Raw genomic sequence first — 23213 nt, forward strand, 5'->3', positions numbered from 1 at the left:
TTATAATTTGAACAAATCTGTTGATAATCTGAGAAACTCTTTTGATAATATCTCTAAATTACAAAATTCGTTCGAAAAAATATTTCGTGTTTTGCAAAATTTATTCGTCATAAGATTTTCTAATTCGAAAAATTCTTTCGATGATTCAATTTTTAATTCACAAAATTCTTTCGGCGACATTTTGATTGATTTAACTAATTGTTCAGAAGTTGGAGTCCATACCTGACTTACCTTTTCGGCCGTTGGTTGTCCCCCTGTCGAGTTGTTTTCCTCTGACGTTACTACCCCTTTATTGATACTCTCGATGTTTATTGAGGAAGAGCAGATTGCGTCTTCTGGTAGATGCTCGGTGATGAGAGATGTTTTGCAATTTCCTTGATCTCTGACTCTTCTGTTGGTGACTCGATATCTATTGAGGAGTTGGATTCGTCTACGGGTGGTTCTTCGTAAAGCTTCAAGAACCTTTCCCAAAGTTCCTTTGAACTTTTGTATGTTCTGATTCTGTCGAGATCCTTAGCAGGTAACACGCTCAAAAGACTGGATTCAGCCTTACCGTTTGCCATGAATTTGTCGCGCTGCTCGTCAGTCCATTGATGCTCCTTAAGTTCTTCTCCTTCTTCGCTTTTGGGCATTATAAAAGCATACTTCATTATTAATAACATATTGAAATCAGTTTTAAAGTAAACCTTCATTCGTCGCTTCCAGAATGCGAACTCCCCCTCGAATGCTGGTAGAGAGATGCTTGGTCTGGCCATTGTTTTGTTGCTTTAGACGGCGGCTAGTCCCTCTGAGGCGTACTCGGATCTGATACCACTTGTAGGACCGTTGGACCGGCTGGCAGGATATCCTGCAAACACAAAAAGACAAACCCTCCTCGAACTCTTTAAGCTAACACTTGCATAAATAAATTAAGCAGTAAATAAGTAAAGCATTAAAAAGACGAGGCACAAAAGGTTTACTTGGTTACAACCAATGTGGTTGTTAATCCAAGGAAGATAAAGTCCACTATCAATCTCCTTCAGGCGGAGAAGCCTCGTACAACAATGTAGCGCAGAAAACAGAAGCTAAACTAGAACAGAAGCACACAAGTGTTTGGAATTACAATTCAGAGTTCATTCTAAGCTTCTGGACCAAGGCTATATTTATAGCCTTGGTCGGAGCGCCTGGAAGGGTTCCGGCGCCCTGGGAGGGATAAATTTTATCCCCCAATGTTCAGATCGAGTCAAAGCTCGATCTGGTCAATTTTCAAGGTCCGGGCGCTCGGAAGGGTTCCGGGCACCCCGGACTGCTCCGGGCGCCCCGAAGCCCAAAGTCAACAGGCGTTGACTTTTTCGTCCGGGACCTCTTCTCTGGTTCAGTCCCACCTCGGTCCGGTTCTTCTGCTCCGGATCCGGCCGCTTGGGTGATCTCGGCAATCCGGAAAAGGGCTCACCCGAACCCAACTTCCGGTCTTCTCGAGTGTGCTTTCCTCTGACTTCTCGTCCCTCAGAATTGCCGCGTGTTTTCTTCTCGTCCGCCAGCGTACTCATCCGCAATCTTCGTCCCTCGGTCGTCGACCTTCTCGCTAGCTGCGTCTCTTGCTCTCCGAGCAATCTTCCGCTCCGGCTTTCATCCCTCGGAACCACCGCGCGCTTCCTTCTCGTCTGCCGGTGTACTCTTCCGCAGCGCCTCGTCCCTCGGACGCACAGCGTGCCGTCCTTCTCGCTAGCTACGTCTTCCTCTCGACTACCTGTGCTCCTAAGCTCCTGCACACTTAGACACAAGGTTAGAAACACACAGGACCTAACTTAACTTGTTGATCACACCAAAATAACCTTGAGGTTCCAACATAAACAATTCATCCATAACACCTAATACAATATTTAAATGAACATGAGATTAAAAGTGTGTGCACAACATGATAATAAAAAACTTTAGAGTGCAGCATATGCATATGCAAATCCATGTGCATGCCATTTGGAAAATCCACAAATCTACAATCTAGGTTATTTTCTATAGCTTTAGAGTGCAGCATCTGCATATGCAAAGGGGGAACTAACTCATCTTGCAACCCAGATAGAAACAATGCATGGATAAAATTAGTAGGATATTACTAATGCATGGACAAAATTAGTAGGATAAATACTTAAAATGTTTTCTCATTTACAATTTAATAAATTGAGAACTTTTACTAAAATTGTTCTAGCATTCAACTCACCTTGACAATTTGTGCACATTTACTTGCTTCATCGAAACCAATCATGCTTTCTGCAGATATCTAATAATGAGAGGATTTAATCATTTAACATGATGGTACTGACATAATTAGTTTTCTTTCATCAATAATATCACAACTTACAATCTTGACATATGGGAAATCACTCTCTATACCAATTGTAGCTGCCATTGAAGTTTTGCCACTGACATAAAAGAATAAATAGCAGATTGAATAAGCAAAAAAGTCAGATTAATCAATTAGAAAGCTGGTTGTAAATTTACCTGCCAGTTGGACCTTCCAGAAGGTATGTAACAAGTGGGCTCTGATTGTCTTTGATTTGCTCTTGATTTGCTCCACAAGAAGCAGGGCTCTCTCTTGGATGTGTTTGTGCCTCTCACCACAATCGATAATCCCAATAAGCCTTAAAGCCATTTGCACATTAAAGATAATGCCACATTATGTAACATTAACAAAATTCAGAGCACAAAAATCTGTAGGTCCTCTGAACATCCCCAAGTAGAATTGCTTTCAAGGATGTGGAATCAGCTTCAACCGAGACAATGTCAAACTTGAATATACCTGCGTCATTCAAGATAATCCATTGATGCACCAAAAGCTGGTCCAACCTCATGAAGAGCATTCAAAAAATCATCCATAGTGACTTTTATGCTCTCCTCATCCAAGGGCTTGGTCAAATCAGCGAAGCTTATCTGTCGATTCAAGGCATATGAGACAGCACTTCTAACAACACCTTCCAGTTCAGCCCCACTGTAATTTTTAGTTCGTGCAGCTACAGTAAGTACATAAAAACTACATGTAAGGAAATATGCAGCTTAACAAGTCTGTCATTTAACCTCCAAATGATCTGAAAATCTATGCAACCAAAAATCAAACTGGAATACCTAGATGATGAACAAAACAAGAACAAAAACTGTAATATCTGAGTATCCAAAACGAAAGAAAGCATGAAGAAAAGTTTGCCTCTAATTGAATATAAGTAACCCAATCAGAAGGCAACAACTACAAGAATAAAAGTTATTAAAAATTAAGACATCAATCAGCAACAAAATATAACCTATGAAAGTCTCAAACTGTTTGAACAATGAGATTTTAAAAACATTGACAGGTTCTCTTATCCATTTGTAACAGTTTCACTCCTTCAGTAAGCAAAACACTCAAACTCTACATTCTCTAACAAATATCACATTTACGGCAACAACTGAACTCCAAAAGAAAAAACAAAGAACACATAGAATATTCATCATTGTCCACCAAACAAGATTAAGTGTAAGACAACTCACCTCGAATTTGACGGTTCCCTTCCTCACATCAATGTTTCGGTCTAGACCTCTGGATTCCACTTCTCCTTCCAGTAGAACTGTGAAGCGATCTCCGACTAGAACCAGCTGGATCCTCTATCGATTTCTGTACATGTTCCAATACTGAAGATACGTGATATTAATGCTGAGAAAAAAAAGGCAAAACAAGTTTATCCAAGAAACTAAACAACGTTCCATTTTAAAGTTTTCGCATTCTTCTGAATCGGAAAAAAAAGCACACACCTAGTTCTGTACAATAGCAAATATCACAATCTAGAGGTTTCCACAAAAGAATAAAACTTACATAAACCTAAACAAAGTCAAAACTTACTTACAAAACAACGGAATGTCCAACAAAGGAGGAACCTTCAAGCCCACAAAACGGAATTCACCCAAGAAAGCTCGAACCGAAGAGTTCAAGTGCAAGCAGCATGCACCTGTTCGGGAGGAGAGACGAGGTCCTGGCTAGAAAATTCTTATGAGGGGAAGACGAGGTCATTCTCCTCGGATTCTAGGGGCTCACCGAGGATGACGGCGTTAAGGTGTGAGATCCGACCAGCACCCGAGGGGTGTAGGGACATGGATTCCACATGCCGGAGGCGGTTGGAGAACGCGACGCCCACCTTCGTAGATGTCGCCGCCTCACCTGTCATCATCGCACACCGATCACGACACCCTCCAGACAAGGCAGAAGACCAACGAGGAGAAAAGAGGTTTTGGCGAAGAGGGATCGACCACAAGCAAGGAGAGGAGTCGCCGCTGAGATCTGAGACGCCCTAAGCCCTTCGCTTCCTCTTCTAGGATGAAGAAGAGGATACAACAAAAGAAGCGCAGATTCATTCCGCCTTCCTCTTACAGGATGAAGAAGAGCTCGTCGGGGAACTTGGGGGGATTTTGGTGGCAGCGAGGTGGGATCGAGAAGAGTCAAGAAAGAAAAACGCGAAGTAGATGAAGAGATTGTAGGTTGGACGGAAATGCTTAGGTATCGAGAAGGTAAAGGGGCGGAATACGGCGGCAAAAAAATTCGCGGAGAGGGAAAGAAAAACTCGGCGGCAAAAAATGGCGAAGGGAAAAAAACGGCGAGGGAAAAAATAATGGTATTCAACAACACTTAATAGACAACGGTTTTTAAAAACTATTGTCGTAACCCAAAAAAAAAAACGCACATAGACAACGGTTTTCAAAAACCGTTGTCGTAGCCTTTAAAAACAGTTGTCGTAGCCCTAAAAAAGCATAAATAGATAACAATTTTTAAAAACCGTTGTCGTAGGCAAAAAAAAATTACTAAAAGACAACGGTTTTTGTTAAAACCGTTGTTAAAAGGCAAAAAAACAATGATTTGGTATAAAATCGTTGTCGTTTGAATGTTGTTGAATGAGAATTTTCTTGTAGTGTATGGAAGGGATATAATAGTTCCCATCTACATCACTCACATCCCTCCGCATAATTCATTGCATACCCAGTGATCGACTTTATTGTCCATCTTGTTACAGCTAACGTTTGCTGATACCAAAGTACGTACACAACTCCTTTTGTAGGGAACTATAGTGACTTAAGGTCCAAGGGCTATTCATATCAATAGTCACATGAGAATATTTATGACACTCATATAATGATCTATGAAATATTCTCATGGCGGGTCATTCAGTATATATTCTCTAATATATACTCATGTGTCAACTTGATATATCATATTCATGACTTGTGAGATTAAGTCATCCGTTGATCTACATGTTAGTCTCAACGCATTAGGAATGGATAAAAGTAGTGTTTCATGTATATCTATAATATTTCACTATCAATTCAACCAATTGATATGTTGTACATAAGAATTTACTATCTAAGGACATTATTATACTTATTTAATTGACACTGAATTAAAATAAATATAATAACTAACTTAACTTTTATTAATAATGATATAGGATATAAAATAAATTCTTTACCACTGACAAATTTTTCATTGAAATATCAACTCAATTATGCCCTTACAAATATTTAATTTAGTATTCTGAATTAGACATCGAGACATTAACTTGAGGTGCCGTTTCATTTTGATGATATCAATGCCTTTGACTAACAATGTATCTTTAATTTTTCAATTTTTAAAAAAAACGGAGTAACTTTAGTTTTCAAATTTTTTAAAAACAACCGCTATTTTCACTTTTGTTCGTCGTCGACGAATTTTATTCTACAAATCACCCTAACTTTATCGATCGTGGCGTCAGTGGCGTTAGTCGCGTCACTATAATTTTCAAATTTTTTAAAAACAAACGATATTTTCGGCTTTGTTCGTCGTTGACGAATTTTATCCTATAAATCATCCCACCTTTCTCGATCAACAGTTGTATAATTCATAAAAATTCTTATTTAATTTTTTTGAAGGACACTTTATTTAAAACGTAATTAATTGGTAACACAACTTGCTCTGTATATATCATGACAATCTAAAATTTAATGTAAGAATATTCATCAGTTTCTCAACACATCATTTTAGTAAAAAGTATAGGGAGTTATTATTTTGTATTTAATTCTATATTCAATACACAACTCAGCTCAGTGACTTTAAACCATCTTAATATTTTTATTAAACTACTTTTCAATCTCATTATTATATAAAGTAAATTTCTCTATATATTCATTATTAATTTTAAAAAGATACACATAATAATTTTTTTTATCATCTATTAAAATGATAAAGTATTTATTTTCTTTAAACTTGTTGAAAGATAATCTAATCATTTTTATTTAAACATATATTTCACATTTATATTTCGAATTAAATGAATTGTAGACATAATTTTCAATATTAATAAATCTAGCAATAATATTCTACAACTATGGTGGTATTTAATTCATTATTTTTATAATAAAACGTAAGTCGCTAATCTCAAAGTACCTAACATCAGTCCCACCACCATATAAAACGGGTAGATCATAGTTACTTCTTTATAAGAAAGAGAAAGATTTTATTTAGTAAGAAATTATTCTTTAGAGATTACATTCTTATTTTTATATGATAATTTATCACTGAACTATCAACTTAATTATGTCCTTAAAAATATTTAATTTAGTATTCTGAATGAATGAGACATCAAGACATTAGATCATCTCCAATCCATAACATCATATTTAGTATAATTTTATATCAAAATAGTATAATTTCAACGCAAAATATTATTACAGTCTAATCCTAGTTCGGATCCTCTGTCCCGAATTTTCTCTGTCCTCATGTCCTACTGTCGATCGGACGGTCCAGATTACATCTCAAGGATGCATTGCATATCACAAGAATATTGCACACATCTTAAAGATGTTATAATGTATTGAGATACAATCTGGACCGTCCGATCGACAGTGGGACATGGGAACAGAGAAAGTTCGGGACAGAGGATCCGAACTAGTCTAATCCACCCACACCATATCACATCAAAAAAAATATTCTATTTTTTATTCATAATTTAATTATCAATATGCATTTAAATTTATTAATATTTTATATGTTAATTATTATATTTAAAATTAATACTTTATTAATATTCGATATGCTTGATTTTTTTAGCATTCAACTAATATATATAAAAAATTATAATTTTCATTTTGATTACATAATTGTTCAGTATAAAATTTTAATATTTTATTATCCTTTGATATAAAATTAGTGATATAATTTATAAATATAATTATAATTAAAATATATTAAATAAATTAAAATAATAATTTTAATAAATTAAATCTTTACAAATCTACATAATAAAATTCAAATATGCTACTAAATACACTTAATTTAAATTTATAATAAATAATAATTACATTTAATTATATTTAAATACTCAAACAAAGCAAATAATAATTACAAATTAATTATATTTAATTTTATTAATTATATAATAAAATTTAAAAATAAAAAACCTCACCCTCACCAACTATATTTGTATGAAATTTGGTGTAGGGTCTTTTTAGGGGCGGTGGGATGATTTTAAACACGGGGGTGTTACTACAGAGTCTTGGGGTTTCGTCCAATCAGGATTTTCCATTTGCCACTTCGGGAATGATTTGTCAATCCGGATCCCCTACAGTCCACTCAACGCACATCCCGCACACCCGGGTTATAAAATCGTCGGATTCGTTCCATCCGTGTCTCATTTCCAGATGGGATGCAGCATCAGTAGGAGGTCTCGCTCGCCACCAGACGATGCTGTAGTTGGAAATGCAACCGGTTCTCCGGCCGCAAGTTCCTCCGTCAGCCACGTCGATATCTCCGTTGAGATGAACTCCTACGAGGAGGCGTGCATCCTCGACCAGGAGCTCAAGACCTTCGAGGTCCCACTGCAAGAGCGTATGAATCTTGTCCTCGACACTCTCGCTGTGGGCGACGAGGTCCCTTCCCTGTCATTTGACAACCTGCGAGCCGCCACCGCCGACCTCCTGGAGATGAACCAGGAGGCGTACCAACTCATCCTGAAGCAAAAGGACATCCTGAAGAACGCCGACCTCATCAACGACTGCCTCGACGATTGCCTGCTGACCATTCACTTCTGGGACACCCTCCAGAGCTGCCTCGATAAAGCCTCCGAAAGCCAATCGATCATCCGCTCCGCCCTCCAGCGCTTCACGGAAGATGATGCGCAAGAAGCAGATCAAGGTAGCAAGCAGAAATACGCGAGGACGTTGGACGAATTACGTCGATTTAAGGCGGCAGGCAATCCGATCACCAAAGAGTTCTCCCATCTATGCTTTCGAACACTTCACAAGCAGCACGAAACGATGCTGGAGAAGCTCCGCTCGAGAAAGGAGAATCTCAAAAAGGAGTTGAAGACCTTGACAACGTCGAGGAGAGTATCCAAGTTCATATTCGTGTCAGTTTTCGCAGCTGCAATAAGTTGCTCGGTTGTACTTGAGGTGGCCGCCGCTCGGCCAGTGGCCACGGCTATGGGGCTGGCCGCCGCCATGCCAATCCCGATGGGCAACTTGATCGACTTCCTGCTGGAAGAATACCAGAAATCCTTGGGAAGGGATGGAGATGTTGTGAAATCCATAGAGCACGGCCTCGTTGAAATAGACATGAGTCGTATTCCGTCGCAGGTGGAGAGGTTAGAGATGCATATCAAATCTATGTTGGAGTATGCCGATTTCGTTGTAGCAAAAAAGTGAAACCCTCGCCCCCAGGGCCCCCACCGACCGGACCCACGGTCATTGTGAGGGAGGTAAATTACAACACCCGAGTTAACATGAGACGGACCGGGTGGGATACAGGGATAGGGGATTTATTTTCCCGTTGCCAATGAGTTTCGACCCGGTGGCCTCATTGCAGCAACTTCCGCCCCATGTCATCTCGGATGACCCACGATTTCGTGCTCAGAGACGAGGAAGCCGAGAGATTCATGATGGAGAAGATCTGAAGATGGAGAAGATTAGGGGAAAGCTGAAGAAGCTTACGGAGGGCGTGGGAGAATTGGCGAAGCAAGCAAAAAGATGCAGTGGGAGTATTCGAAAGGCCCAATTGGATCTTAAGCGGATGATATAAATATCCAAGACGAGCGTCAACGACATCAAAATCCGACCGGAGGTCCAAAGTCCAAACGGCAAATTTCTAGGTCCAGATTTCATTGAGCTGAACCGGTTAGACGGCTCAATTAAATTCTTGTTGTAGAGATAATTTATTCAATTGGGCAGTATTAAAATGCGTATTTAACGCGTTTTTTTTTTTTTTTTTGTTTCTTTCGACTGTATCATGACTCATGAGTCGATTACTAGGTGAAGGGCTCGATTGTTTTTTTATTTTGCCGGGAAAACGGCAGTGGCAATGAATCATCCTTCCCGCCCCACCCCCCGTGTTTCGTGGCTCGCTTCCGTTACCGTCCAGAGTCGTCGCCGTATGCTGCACATCGCGCTCGTGAGTTGACCCTTCGAGTGGACACGTGCCGGATTCCCGTTGGCGAGGCCCTGATCGTCGGGAACCAGAGCAGCCAAAGTATTACGATTAGGGAAGCGCAGAGCAGCGAACAAACACAGCGTTAGAAAAAGGAAAACAGAGACAAACTACTCTGATCTCTTCCCATTCAACGGTTCCCTCTGATTTCCATTCTTTTTCGATCAATTTCCTTATTCGCTGCATAATCTTGCGTGAAATTGTTTGATCCCTTGATTCCTTAGACTTTGCGCTATGTTTTGGTGGTAAATCTGGTTCAATGGAGTGGCTACGGGAGTGAAGAAATGCTGGCGGCCATGGAGAGCTGGATGAGTGGTGGATGCCAGCATCATTTCAGGGAGAGTAGCGAGGAGGAGCTGGCCGTGCTCCCAACAACCGGACCAAATCGGTGCTCGTCGGCCTCTAGGGGGTCGTCAAGAAGGCTGTGGGCCTTGGAGGCTGGCACTGGCTGGTAATTGCCTTCGTCTATCTGAATTCCTGATGGAAAAGTGAGATTTTTACTGAGTTACCATGTAGGTTGGCTTATGAATTCTTTTCGGAGAATTTGATTGTGTTTTCACCAGGAGGTAAGGATTGTGTTTTCACCAGGCCTCTAAGCTCATTAACTATGCAAAAGGCCAATATGGAGTGGAAAAAACATAAACAGACAATTTTTTCAGGATGCTTCTTTAGAAAGCCCATCAACATAATTATTTACTTTTGGAAGCATAAATCCCTGATAGAATAGTGAGGTTTCAGTGACAGAAATTCAACAGCTTTCACTTTAACGGCTAAGGGGAAAATTTCCAGATAGTGCCCTCACCTCTCCCATTGTGTACAAGTAGGCTCGAACTAACCCGGCCAAGGATAAATGCACAATGATCAATGCTTCAAAGCTCTATTCTGGTGGGCAAACCATGAAAAAGAGAAAGAAAGAATAACAAGCCTTTGTCCAGTTGATTTGCCAAGCCTTTACAAATTTATACAAATCAGAGCATAGAGAATAATAGACTGTCATCTTCTGTGATCTGCAATATGACAAACTTTCCTTCTAGAAAGAGCTATCTTTTCATGTTCAATTACAGTTTACAGAACAGGAACTGGACCTCCTTAACTCCCAACGGGAAAGGGAGCCTTTAAAGGGAGAAGGTAAGAACAGAGAAGAGGCACGGAACTGCTTCTGGCACGTCGATATTGAAGATGGGCAACTGTAAGGACTCGTCAACTTCCTCCTCTCACCATCCTCTATTTGAGAATCTGGATCATGACGAACAACAGTTGTCTTAAGGGGCTCAGGCAGTAGGAAGTTACAGACGGAACCTGTAGAGTAATTAGTCAAATGGGACTCCATGTATACAAGATTAATAGCATTGTATTGTTGTTGAATAAAAAAAAACTAGAAACAAATCAAGATTTACGAGGATAGGCTGCATTACTGGCAGATGAAAAAACAGAACAAAGATTCAGTGTTTAGATTCGTATTTTTGAGTTTTTTTTCATAAAGGACAGTACACGAAGCTCTTGCCATGCGATGTTCGGGGAAGGATCCAATGTACGTAATCTTACTCTACTTTTTGTAAAAAATTGTTTTCAAAATTTGAATCCATTATCTTTTGATCATAAAATAATAATTTTACCGTTGCGTCAAATCTCCCCTTCTTTTTCCATAATTATATAAATTAGTAATGAAACATCTCTCACAAGACAAAGGAGATAAAGTATCCACAATGGTTAAACAATATTCTCCACAGGCAATGTTCTGCCAATTATTGTCACAGGAAGTTTTGTTGATCTAAAAACTTACAAGCAGCTCTGCAAACATGGTATGCTGAATATCACAGTTGATCAGGCTTAACTTGAGTAAGAAATTATTTGTACAGGGCACCTCAGCCTAGTTAGCAGAATCATATAATTCCAAAGAAAAACTATAACTTTGAGCAAGATCAAGCTTGTCTATGGGTGTTTACTAAAAAACCAAGGCATAATGGTCCATTCAGACAGATATTTCCACGTAAAGCATCAAAGTTTGCAGTTGCAGGTAACATACCAGGTAAGACTGCCTTTTTTAGCAAAAAAACACAAGCATTGAAACTCACAATTAGCATTAACTGAATCATGAATGCTCGATTGAACCACAATCACTTATTATTGTTGACTAATGGGAAAAACTTGCTTTTTGATGGATCATTGAATTATCAAAATTCTCCGGGCCAAGCCAACCATAGTAATACATCATGGTTTCCTTATAATATGTTTTCTAAATTCACAATTAAACAAACACTTTAATCCAGATTGCCAATGAAACAAATTGCAACCTATACCAAGAGAAATGAAAGTAGACCATACAAGAGCATAATGAGTTGTTTATGCAAGACTTTGACATCTGTAAATTTGGAAGGGTTTGCATGAAGCTCAAATCATTGATTAAATTGGCATAAAATTTATAAATTAGATTAACCAATTAATTTGTCAAGCCTATGGTTTATCATATTCTATGAATCAAAACATAGTGGAAACATAATTGGAAAACCATAAAATAACATTTTAGCATGGGTAATCATATCAATATTTTTGAATTGCCAAGTAGCAAATGCCATTTTTTCTTGCTTTGAAAAACCAATCTGAAAAAATTCTACTCTGGTTGTATCTGGTCCAATCTTGGCTGGTTATTGTAAAAATATGATTCATCTTAGTCATCTTAAGCAAAGGAAGAGGACAATACAGAAAATAGAGGGCAAAGAAGATTAATATAAGAAAAATCACAAGCAATGGAGACAGAGGAGATACGTCCACATATATCAAATTGATCACCTTCATTCATAGAATGCACGTGTCTTTGAGTTTCTGGAGCTTCTTAGGTATATAATGCTTCTGTTTACTGAGTTGTGCTCTATTTTATTTTATTTTTCTCCAGCCATTGATAAATGATTGGGGGAAAATGATTAAACATTATTCCTTTCGAGACAATATGAAACCAAAATTTCCTCATCTTGCTTCAAATATAATGTTAAGAATTGTTCTAATAACATCGAAAGCTAAACGACTCTTTTCACCATTATTTCAAAGTCTCTTGTAATGCTTTTAGCATGATATTATAATTATCTTAAGAAGGTGATTATTTGAGATGTATAAGAGGTTTAGTCCTCTCCACAACAAAGTGCATCTGTCCAGTATCGCCATAAATACCTATTTCTGAAAAATAAGAACACTATAAAAAGAAGAGAGGTATACCTATCCTAGCAAGTCTATTCACCCATTTAGGAATAGACTTACCAGTCAACTGGTAACAGATATCTTGGCAGAAATGATTGCAATTCTTTGTGATCAATTGGTAAGTGTCTCCATTGTAATTCAAAGATTGAATTTCCACAAACTCTCTGACCTGCAAGGGGTCTAAATGTGTTGTGCCCATGAATATTGATTTCCTAAACCTGAAGCCTGGACATTGACGAGGATCAACCTCAAAGATTCCACTTGTTGGATAATCATGTGCTCCAAATGCATATTCCACACCATGAACTACAAGAATATTTTTATAGAGTGAGGGTAAATTTTTATATTAGTAGATGACAAAAAAGAACGTTTTAAACTCAAAAGTCCAAAAGAAGGCGAGGGAAAGAACAATGGTCCTACAATACTCACTTCTAGATAATAATCCAATCAGAAACTACGCAACACAAGAAGCAATCAAGCAGCAAAATTTCCTGTCAAATAACAGCAGTATGACTATGTTAAGTAGCTTTCCTTATTATCCCTCATAGAACAAATTCAGGAACTTCAATCAGACTAATGGCAGTGGTATCTGCAGTTGCATTGAATAATCTTTTGCAGTTTTAGATTGAGGTATTTACAATTAAATTCTGTGATCTTATGGTCTAAAATTTGATAATCCTTGTTGTCAAAATATTACTAACGTGCATCCATGGGATGATATGAGCTAAAGATTCCATGTGGCATCTACAACTCACCTTCAACTGATAATCTGTGTCCATTTAACACAAAGCAATAGTATAATAGGCCTTCTTGTTATGAAAGACAAGGAAAGAAAGTCTTACAATTGGACCTAAGTGGCTAAGACAATACTACCTTTATCTGTTTATCATTGTACAGTTAGAATCTCTACACTACACATTTACAAGCAACTAATCTAATTAAAAGGTTCTTAATCAAATAATGCCGCATTGTAGCATGTTCAAAGCTTGAAATTCCCTCTTCCTAGTTCAGGAAGGCTGGTTGAACCAGCAGGTAAGTCATTTCAGCCAATGGAAATCAGCAGTCACTGATGAGCAGGATGAATACAGAAATCCTAGCCTTTGTTGGGTGCAAAAAACCAAATAAGATGTAGAATCAACCTATAATTCTATAAACAAATACCAAAGTGATTTCACCATTCTAGCTTGCCTACAACAATATCATGTTCAGCAATTAATCAAGCCTATCATAAGATTTCCTATAAACAAGTCGTTTACCCACTTAGTTATGAGGGCTCTTAAGAAGGTCAATGCTGGCACAAGCTTGTGCCTCCAACCTATTGGAAATCCTTACCGCTAGTATCTACAGAACAGCAGAAGTAGGCCTATTAGTTGACTAATGTAAACACTATGACAGTATTAATTTGCACTATCTTTTCTTCCTTTTCTCCTGAATGTGGCAACTCCATGCTCGAGTCCCTTGTCCCTGATGTAACACCGTACACATATTTATCTAAAGAATGTAAGATTTAACTAAGGTAACACACAAAAGAAAATATTATCTTAGCCAACTTGAGTTAATAGGTATGATAGGATAGTTTCACAGGTAAAAGACTACAATCAGATGCATATAACCATAAGAACTCTTCCATGGTCTCACATTAAAGGAGGAAAAATATAAATATTTAGGCAGATTAAGAGTCTATTAGATAGTTCAAGAATTTTTTCCCATTCATAATTTGACTATAAGCAACTTATATAAAGACTAATGCATTCCCCATGTTCTTTCAATGGTATAAGCCAAAAAAAAGTACCTTCAACGCCAGTGTGAAATATCCCAAGGCCTGCCCAGTACATATAGCCATTTATAGATGTCAAGTCATAAACATTGAGATAAACAGGGACATTTCCTGATGTTTTGCTAGCTGATCGAGCTTTTAGGAACAAAGAAAAACCGCTCGAAGCTCTATTTATCCGAAAAGGCAAAAAGGGATTTTTCCCCTTCTTTAAAAGCAGCTTCATATTCCTATATTTGAGTAAAAAAATAGGAAAATTAAAATATAGTTCCCAACCACAGTCAATATTTCGACTGCTGCTGATAATGGTAACAATATAGGAAATAGATGAACCATTGAATCCAAAGGTTGGAAAAAAAAAAAGCAAAATTCCCCAATGTTAATGGTATATTTGATTGGATGAAAATAAGACAACAGAAAGAAAATGAATTTGCTGATTTCTCAAGTAACATTTAGATGGAAAAAGATGAGAAGAGAAAGAATTTTGTTCAATTATTTTATTTTATTTCCGCCCAAATCCGGAAGGAATGAAAGAGAACCTAAGCAATTTTGAATATATAACAAACATAATATTACTCCTGGACAAACGAGGTGACTGAAAGTATAAAGACCATAGTCAACAGTAGGAAAATGCAGAAGTTGAAGAAAAAATAATAATAATAAACAGAAAATAAAAAATAATGATAATAAAAACCTTTCTTCAAACTCAAAGACAAGTTGAACTATGCAATAAATAAATTAGTAGAAGACGTCGACGCCAGCCAACAGTAGGAAAACGCAGAAGTTGAAGAAAAAGCAGAAACCAGATGGTTAAATTTTCCAAAGATTTGAAGCGTTTTCGACTAAGAAACCATTGACGAACTGACAGCAGTTTTGAAACATCAATGACAATCAAGGATAGTGATACTTCATCCACCAAGTCGACCAGAGTTAAAGCACGAACTACCTGATTTTGAATGTGGAGCAACAAACGAACAAAATGCAATTTTCAACTTAACCCACCCAACATACCACGGAAAGGACAATACTTTTTGGCAATTTCGCAAGGACCGAAATTGCAAGAGAAAACACCTATGACGAAGGAGGAAAATAAATCAGAGAACAGATCGAGACACACCTTCGTCAAGGAAAGGCCGCCCAATCAAGTCATCGCTGAGCGTGCAACCCACAAGGAAAAGACATCACTTTGGGAGCTCGAGGGACAATGGCCACCCTCCGCGACACCGATCAGAGGGGAGTCTGGGGAGATATCGGAAGATTTGAAGTTGGAGAAAGATCTGCACGCCGGTTTTGGCTTCGTTTCGAGATGCGATATCTCTATACCTGCCGCCGCGATCGAAGGGGAGAGAGAGGGAGAGAGAGAGAGAGAGAGAGAGGAGCAGGCGAGGCTCGGCACTGTGTGCCTGCCTGTTGGAGAAACAGTAGAATAAGGAAAAGACAGACACAGACTGCATCTGAAAGCGCGCTATTTTAATATTTTCTGCTATCGACAAATTTGTTGATTTTCTTCATTAAAGAAATAAAAAGTGTCAAGACCAATTGTAAAAAACAATAGCCCATTGATATAAAAAACAAGAACGGTCGAATTTCGATAAAAAAAACAGATTAATCAGATTGTATAATCCGATTCTAGGAAATTTCATATCAATCATCAGGATAAATCAAGAATTATTTATAACGGATAATTCAGGAGTCCAATAACTTTTAATTGTATGCCCAATTTAAAAATTTTTTTTATAAATTCATCATAACTACGTCAAATTTTGATAAAGTCTTATAATCATATCCTCTTTAATTTCCTAAATTAGTCTCAGGACACTGGCTATCCACAACTCAATTTGTAGGAATTTCCGATTTACAACTATCCATTATTATAAGTATTTTTAAATTTATTGTGGGAATAATTATAAAAACAAATAAATGAAAATATTATATTAGTGGAACTTTAATTAAATTAATATTTTTAATATTTTGCATTTACCCCCCTAAATGAAAATTCTTATTCCAAGTTCATTTTTTTTAAAAAAATAATTTCAAATCAATTCAGTCCGTGTCAATATCTTCAAAAAAAAAAATTTGACATTACCAATTTTTTAATTAAAGTATTCAAAGATATTTTAAAATCATATAACAAAGAATAAGGGAATATGTGTAAAAATTGAAGGCATTCCAGATTTGTAGTCGAAAGAAAATGATTTTTATATATTTTTTTATTTCATATTACGACTATAAAAATTGTATTATTTATGTTTGACTCCGTCTGAAATTCTGAATCGCTGAACATTCCAATTAAAAGACATGGCCGAGTATTAAATTTGATGGGTTATCCGAACTGGCAAATTGCTGATAGAAATTGACTCGTTAAGATACTCTCATTTCAGAAAATTAGTTTTAAATACGTGCAAGCATTTCCAAAATTTTAACGACAATACGTCAAACGTCGACAGATTAAATAGGATCGAGATGTTTCGAGTTAGAAAATAAATATGACGGAGATGTGAGAAGCTTTCAATACATCTGGAACATGGAGTGTATACTTTGTGTTTTTTTCCAGAGCTTTTGATTGTACTCTTCACATGCACCTCGATTTTCTCTTGTGCCCACTTTCTAACGTACAGACAGACATACAAGCAAAGTTTTGTGTGTGAAAAAAAAAGGAACGATCATCGCAGTTGAAGAACACAGAGAAAAATGGTTCCTGGATTATAGCTACATTTAAATTCTAATCGAATCTTGATTGTGTTGCTCGGTGGTATTTGTATCACTGCTTATTTTATGTAAAGTTCGCTTATTGAAAGTGTCTTTTGTTGAATACTTTCGATTTTAACGTCGATCGAAACCTCAATGTTTTGCCAAAGCTAATCAGAAATTACACACAACTCTGATGAGATTAAATAACCAATTTATGTATTATAACTTTGCAATATCGATATTCAACCCGTGCCATGTTGACAAACCAATAAAATAGCTGATAAATGCTCCTGGTTCACAATCAGAACACACCACTCGTAGAATTGAACTGATCCCAGGCCTCCTGCGAGAAAAATGAAAATAAAGAATAAATTGGGATTTCAACAAATTGGTCGGTTTGATTGCTTGAACAAATATCGTATAAGGATCTAGGGAGTAATTGGTACCTGTAATATATCGAAAACCTTTTCTGCAATATATTTTTGGTGCTCAGCAGCACCTCTCTGCTGTAGTTTATCCGGATGCAAGTATAGTAGCGCCTTTTGGTAAGCCCTCTTCACGGAAGGTCCTTCAATTATGTCAACAAGTGGAACTGGCTTCCATCCGCAGCCCGACCAAAGAACCTGAATAATTTTGCGTCATACAATTAGACAATGTGAATATGCAATCACAGATTGAAAACACTGCTCCCAACAATATACATGAGCGTGATTGCAGCAGATTCGCAAGACAGAATTAGTCAATAATGGCAGATTGATGAATTAATCGAACAAGAAACATGGAGATGCCAGTTAAGAAACTAAGAGAAAGGAGTTTTGTAGTTGAATTTGCAATTATGAAAATAGAACTCACATATTGGAGAGTGGATAGCAATGATCGAATATTTCCTTCTTTTCCTTTTGACCACTCCCGAATCTTACGGTTAGCAATCTGGAAAGAGGAAGCTGGTCAAGCTTATGTGAACATTCATTTACCAATTTCTTTTTAATGGAATAGACTTATATTTACTTCTATCTCTTCCCGTTGTGAAGCAGATTGCTGATTTTCGAATGGTGTTTGAGGTAACTCTTCCACCTGCATATGGATAATGATTTTTATCATTTGCTATTTCAAGGAAAACAAAAAACTTTGAGAGAATACAGATTGAAATCCTAGTATTAACTCCAAGAATGGAATAGTTGAGCATGTTAGGTTTTCTTAAGCAACACAGAGTAACAAACCAAGGACGTACAGTATATTTTGCTTGTTCTAAGTAGAACCAGAGATCTTACAGGACTTAGGTTTCATCAGTTGAGAGGATAAATAGGAGGGGAAGCGAAAGGGAGGGAAAATAGTGATACTAACACACCGAGTACATTCAACGATAGAGACACTAAACCCAATTAAGATTAGTCAATTAAAAGTATGGTTGAGGAGAGGAAGAGGAAGATTTGAGTTTCTTTTTCTTCTTTTTTTAACCAATAACAAGACAAAAAATCATTTGAGTGTCAATGTTGCAATGAAAAAAGCCAACGAAAGATCAATCTAGTCAACTACCACACTTACAAGTTGTGACATTAAGGTGGATTCACCTTGATGGATAATTAGGAGGGTAAAGGCTGACGGCTAAGGAAAGCAATATGATAATGTATATAAGTGATCTGTAATCCATATTGTAGAACATGCTCTTCTCATTTTCTTTATCAGCCCTTGATGAATGAATTAACTTAATGGTTTACTTCTAGCATTGGGTTGCACTTTGATCAGCTACAAGGAAGGGTAAGAACTGCCATTATAGATTGAGCATTCTCTTTTCATTATTTTTATTTATACCCAAATAGTTACTCTGTTATTATTTTGGTCAATTCACGCACTGTAAGTTCCTTAATTGTCGCACACGTGCCCTTGGTTGACCCAAATGCCTACATTGATCATCAAACAATATTGTTTGCAAGAACAATTCAACAGGCATGTCTAGTGTCTGCCACTACTAAATAACTTATTAAGCAGAAAGTACTAATAAAGCATGAAACCTCGAAGGCATAGCAAATATCTAAAAACAAAAAATTATGTTACTAATACTGGAATATCCTGCAAGCTATATAGAAGTTGCATCCCTACAAACAACGCACAATCAAGTCATATCCATTATGTATTTCACAATTGTTCGCACTAACTAGTATCAAAATATTGGAACTTAAAAGATGGCATAGTTTTCAAACGAAATGATACTTGAAGTTAGGTATTGCTAATCTTCAAGCACTTCTAGTTATGCCCTATAACTACGAAAAAGTAAAAATAAAAAATAATCATACCAAACATCCTTCAAGATCTTCAAAGTGATATTCCTCAGCATTATAGGCAGAAACATTATTGTTTTCTTTTGCGGCAGCTGAATAAAAAGGAACAAAATCAGAAGAGGAGAAAGTTATAATCATAACTGAAACAGAATAAACAGAGATTATAATACATTGAATGCTAAAGCATCTTGCTGTGTTCAATATGAACAGCCAGACCATTTTTGTGGCAAATGAAATAATTTTTTATTTTGTGTGTGGCCTCTTCCAGAGATGTTACATACGTATAAAATGAATCTCAGCTACTGATTAATCAATGGTCAGAATTTATTCCCATTCTTAATTAGACAGCTCTGTATGCCTTCACAAAAAACCATGGTGAAAACCCCCTCCTCAATTGTTTGTCCAGCAAAGCGACCTAATGAAGTTATGTTTCTTCTCGTTGCCTTATAGCATAAACTTATCTTTTTGAAGCATACATATATTCACAGTGGAGCCATACTGAAGTGTAACAAAAGATTTATTCACAGTGGAGCCATACTGAAGTGTAACAAAAGATTTATTAGTGGAGTCTTTGCATATGTAGGTGTACAAATTTATAATAGAACGTAGGCAATCAACTAATAGCAAATAAACCTAAACTAGCATCACCAATAGCTTGCAAGGACAGAATATGGTGGAATTATCCCAGCATATTACAGTTATTGCAGAACTGAAGGAGGAAAGAGTTTGTAACGAGATTTAAAGCAACTGATTAATTACAGATAAAATGTATCTGTAACTGATTAAAATCAACAGTGAAAAGATGTTAAACTGATTAATTACAGATAAAATATATCTGAAATCTCAGAGAATTTTTCCAGAAAAGAGTAAGAAACTTACTGGGGTTTAGTCCTGAAGTGTTACTCCTTTCTGGAGAAGGATCTTTAGTAAGGGGATCATTTGAGCTCGTATAAGGGGGAGAAATCCCTTCATTCTTTAACATTTCATTCACCTAAAAGGTTGTCAATATGTAATGGAGTTAAATGCATTAAGGTAATTCAACATCACAAAATTTAATAATAACTTTCTGGAATAGCAGCAACATACTTCTGCATAGTAAGTTCCAAAGGTTCCTTCATTATGTGGAGGGACAGCTTTCACTTTGTCATTTGCTTCTGCAGCAGGTGTACTAACTTGAACGTCTGCTTCACTTTTCACTCCATCTTTTTCTTTGGATTTTGTATCCCCAGATTCAAATATGCCTTTGCGTTTTGGGGAACCTTCTATATTGAAGATTTTAATAAAGTCCTTAACTCTTCCTTTTACTCTCCTAGTGTTCATCTTTTCTTCCAAAGATACTGGGATATCTTTCTTTTTAGTGTTATTTGTGCCGACATCCTCAGAGTTTCTTTTTTGCTTCTGTTGTTTAATTTTAAAGCCATCAGTTGCATCTTGTTGTCCTCCATCTTCCTTCTCGTGTTCATTCAAGGTCTCGGATCCTGAGTAGACAGAGAAACAATATAGAACCGTAAAACCAACCATAAGATTAACTTGTGTGAAGTTTAACTTCTGTGAAAGTGTTGCTGTTTTTGCAATTATTATCCTGAAAGAGTTGATGAAGAATTTTTACAGCCATACTTTCATTATCATTTATTGTACCGCGGAACTCTCCTGTATTATTATCTTTATCAAAGAGAAATGTCATAGATGGCTTGTTATCATTGACAACTTTCTATTTTTAGTTCCGTAACTTCTAAAAACTAGCAGTATTACTACTGCAGTGATTAAATAACACAGATGTTGAAAACAAGTACCTGCATTTCCAGTATAAGATTTGCTCGAGTAATTCGGATCAAGCTCAGACAAGTTGTACTCACGAAATGACAAATCCACCCCGTGCTTGATCTCTGAAAAGATGTCATTTATTACCTTGTTTTTGTTGGTTTCAGTTTGATTGTTGGATATTCCAGGTGAAGCAGACATATAATCATCATCATCATCATCAGATGGGTATTCAACAGATTGTATGACCACTTCAGGTAATCTACTATATCTACCAGCAACATTAGTTTCCTCTGAAAGAGAAGAAAGACCAAGTGACACTCCTTTGCCAGCCCATCTGTATATAGAGAAGTGAAATTGATTGTTGTTGATATAACCCTCTAAGCTGGTTGCATATCTTTCAGACTGACTCCCCTTGCTGAAAGTTTCTGACGATTTAATGGTGCCCCGAGAGAGTTGACTAGCTAAAGGGCTTTGCCGATAAAATGAATGACCAGAACTTCTCAGGTCATCATGAACTGAGGCTGCTTTCGAAGCATTCGGTGAATGTGGAAAGCTAAAATTGTCATCCTCAATCTTCGATGGAGGGTGATGTGTTGGCGAACCAAATGGTGGATGTTCTACTCCTTTTGCCAACTTCGTCATGGGAAAGCTGGAATAGCCATGCTTGTTAAACCAACAGAAATATACGCATGAATTATATCATTAAAAAAACAAAGAATTTGATGTAGATTAATTTTTTTTTTAACTAAGGATTAGTATTTTATTGAGTAAAAGATGGGCGTCTATAATAACAATAGCACAAATTTAACGCCTTTAAAATAAAAAACCAATCTGTTTCACTTTCTAAACCTAGGTGGGTGGGTATCAGTAGCTTTGGATCTCTTCGTAATCAGATCTTCATTCTCGCAACTTGCTTTTCGTTTATGATCGCGCATATCAATGCTAATATCACGATGCGAAGCTACTTCAGATTCTAATGTTAAAATCCAAAAGGAGTGTATCCCTGTGGTGTCGTATAATTAATCCTACAATAATTAAGGAGGTCAATCGAAATTACCGAAATTGAAACTTGAGAAACAGGCTCGGGAATCGACTCAATCTGAAAAGAGGTATCAAAAGAGGGAACAAAAAGATGGAACCTGAGATGCGGCGGCAGCGACGAGCCTCCAACGAAAACAGGCCGATTAGGGCTGGCAATTCTTGAACTAGGCGAGGAAGGGAAAGGGTCTCGATCGAGCTTCCCCAGCATGGAGAGGTCGGACTCGCTGCCAGGGAATATGTCGTCATAGAAATCATCGCCAAGGAGGCGCCTTCGGGCCGGACTGCCGAGCTCCCCGAAAGAGGGCTTCTCGGTGGAGGGGGTGCGAGGTCGTGCGCGTGCGTCGAGTGATTCCTCCCGGCTGCGTCGTCTCTCATAGAAGGACCGCCTTGGGGGGCCGCCGAACACGTCAGCGAAGTCGACGTCGGAATTACGGTGGTACTGCGGCTGCTGGTGGTGGTGGTGATTGCCGAAGGGATCGCGGTGGGTGTATCCGAGCAGGACGTGCTCCCTCTCGCCGAGTTTCGCCATGGCGTCCGAGAAAGGCTAGTGCGAGGGCATTTTCTTATCGACGGAAGAGGGAATGGAGTTAGGGACGGGGATGGAGACAAGACAAGAGAAAAGGGAAAGGGGGGATTGGGCCAGTGGAGTGGAGAAGAACGAAGAAGGATTGGAGTTGCGGTTGCGGTTGTGGTTGTGGTTGCGAAGGGCGAACGCACAGCTGGAACTCGCGCCACTAGTGGTCGCCAGTTTTCGTATGGCGTGGAGAAGTTCGGAGTGGGGGGACTCCACCCGGAAACGAACAAACGAACGAACGAACGAACGAATGGAGAGGAGACGAGGAATGGCGACAGGTGGGACCGACGAGAAGCGGCGGGCGACGGATCAGGTGGGGCCCGCAAAATGGAAGGATTTATATCATTATATGGAAAACTAATCCGCTGGTAAGCCTAAGTAAGACACGATGCCGTAGAATGCTTGTCGAATATGAGAATCCAGATATCTCTCCATGTATCCTCACCTCAC

General features: G+C 37.8%; 3 protein-coding genes and 1 pseudogene across 3 annotated transcripts; 1 reads left to right on the top strand and 3 right to left on the bottom strand.

Moving 5' to 3' along the window:
* Window positions 1-308: 308 nt before the first annotated feature.
* On the bottom strand, window positions 309-4172 carry LOC122030420 (annotated as a pseudogene).
* A 3496-nt stretch (window positions 4173-7668) lies between these two features.
* LOC122030421 (UPF0496 protein 1-like) lies at window positions 7669-8670 on the top strand. The gene has a single exon (XM_042589624.1). It carries the CDS (start codon window positions 7669-7671, stop codon window positions 8668-8670), a length of 1002 nt encoding a protein of 333 aa, XP_042445558.1.
* A 1692-nt stretch (window positions 8671-10362) lies between these two features.
* LOC122028576 (deSI-like protein At4g17486) lies at window positions 10363-15829 on the bottom strand. The gene is made up of 4 exons (XM_042587418.1): window positions 15532-15829; window positions 14433-14644; window positions 12659-12946; window positions 10363-10747 (listed from the first exon to the last, which is right to left on the bottom strand). The coding sequence occupies exons 2-4, from the start codon at window positions 14638-14640 to the stop codon at window positions 10503-10505; spliced, it is 741 nt and encodes a 246-aa protein (XP_042443352.1). The 5' UTR covers window positions 14641-14644; window positions 15532-15829; the 3' UTR covers window positions 10363-10502.
* A 1454-nt stretch (window positions 15830-17283) lies between these two features.
* Window positions 17284-22988, bottom strand: LOC122029564 (J domain-containing protein required for chloroplast accumulation response 1-like). The gene is made up of 9 exons (XM_042588605.1): window positions 22288-22988; window positions 21178-21797; window positions 20471-20862; window positions 20264-20375; window positions 19400-19476; window positions 18114-18179; window positions 17958-18035; window positions 17552-17728; window positions 17284-17448 (listed from the first exon to the last, which is right to left on the bottom strand). Exons 1-9 carry the CDS (start codon window positions 22716-22718, stop codon window positions 17407-17409), a joined length of 1995 nt encoding a protein of 664 aa, XP_042444539.1. The 5' UTR covers window positions 22719-22988; the 3' UTR covers window positions 17284-17406.
* Window positions 22989-23213: the final 225 nt, after the last annotated feature.

Source organism: Zingiber officinale, chromosome 10B (genome assembly GCF_018446385.1).
Source record: "Zingiber officinale cultivar Zhangliang chromosome 10B, Zo_v1.1, whole genome shotgun sequence".
Classification (NCBI taxonomy): Eukaryota; Viridiplantae; Streptophyta; class Magnoliopsida; order Zingiberales; family Zingiberaceae; genus Zingiber; species Zingiber officinale.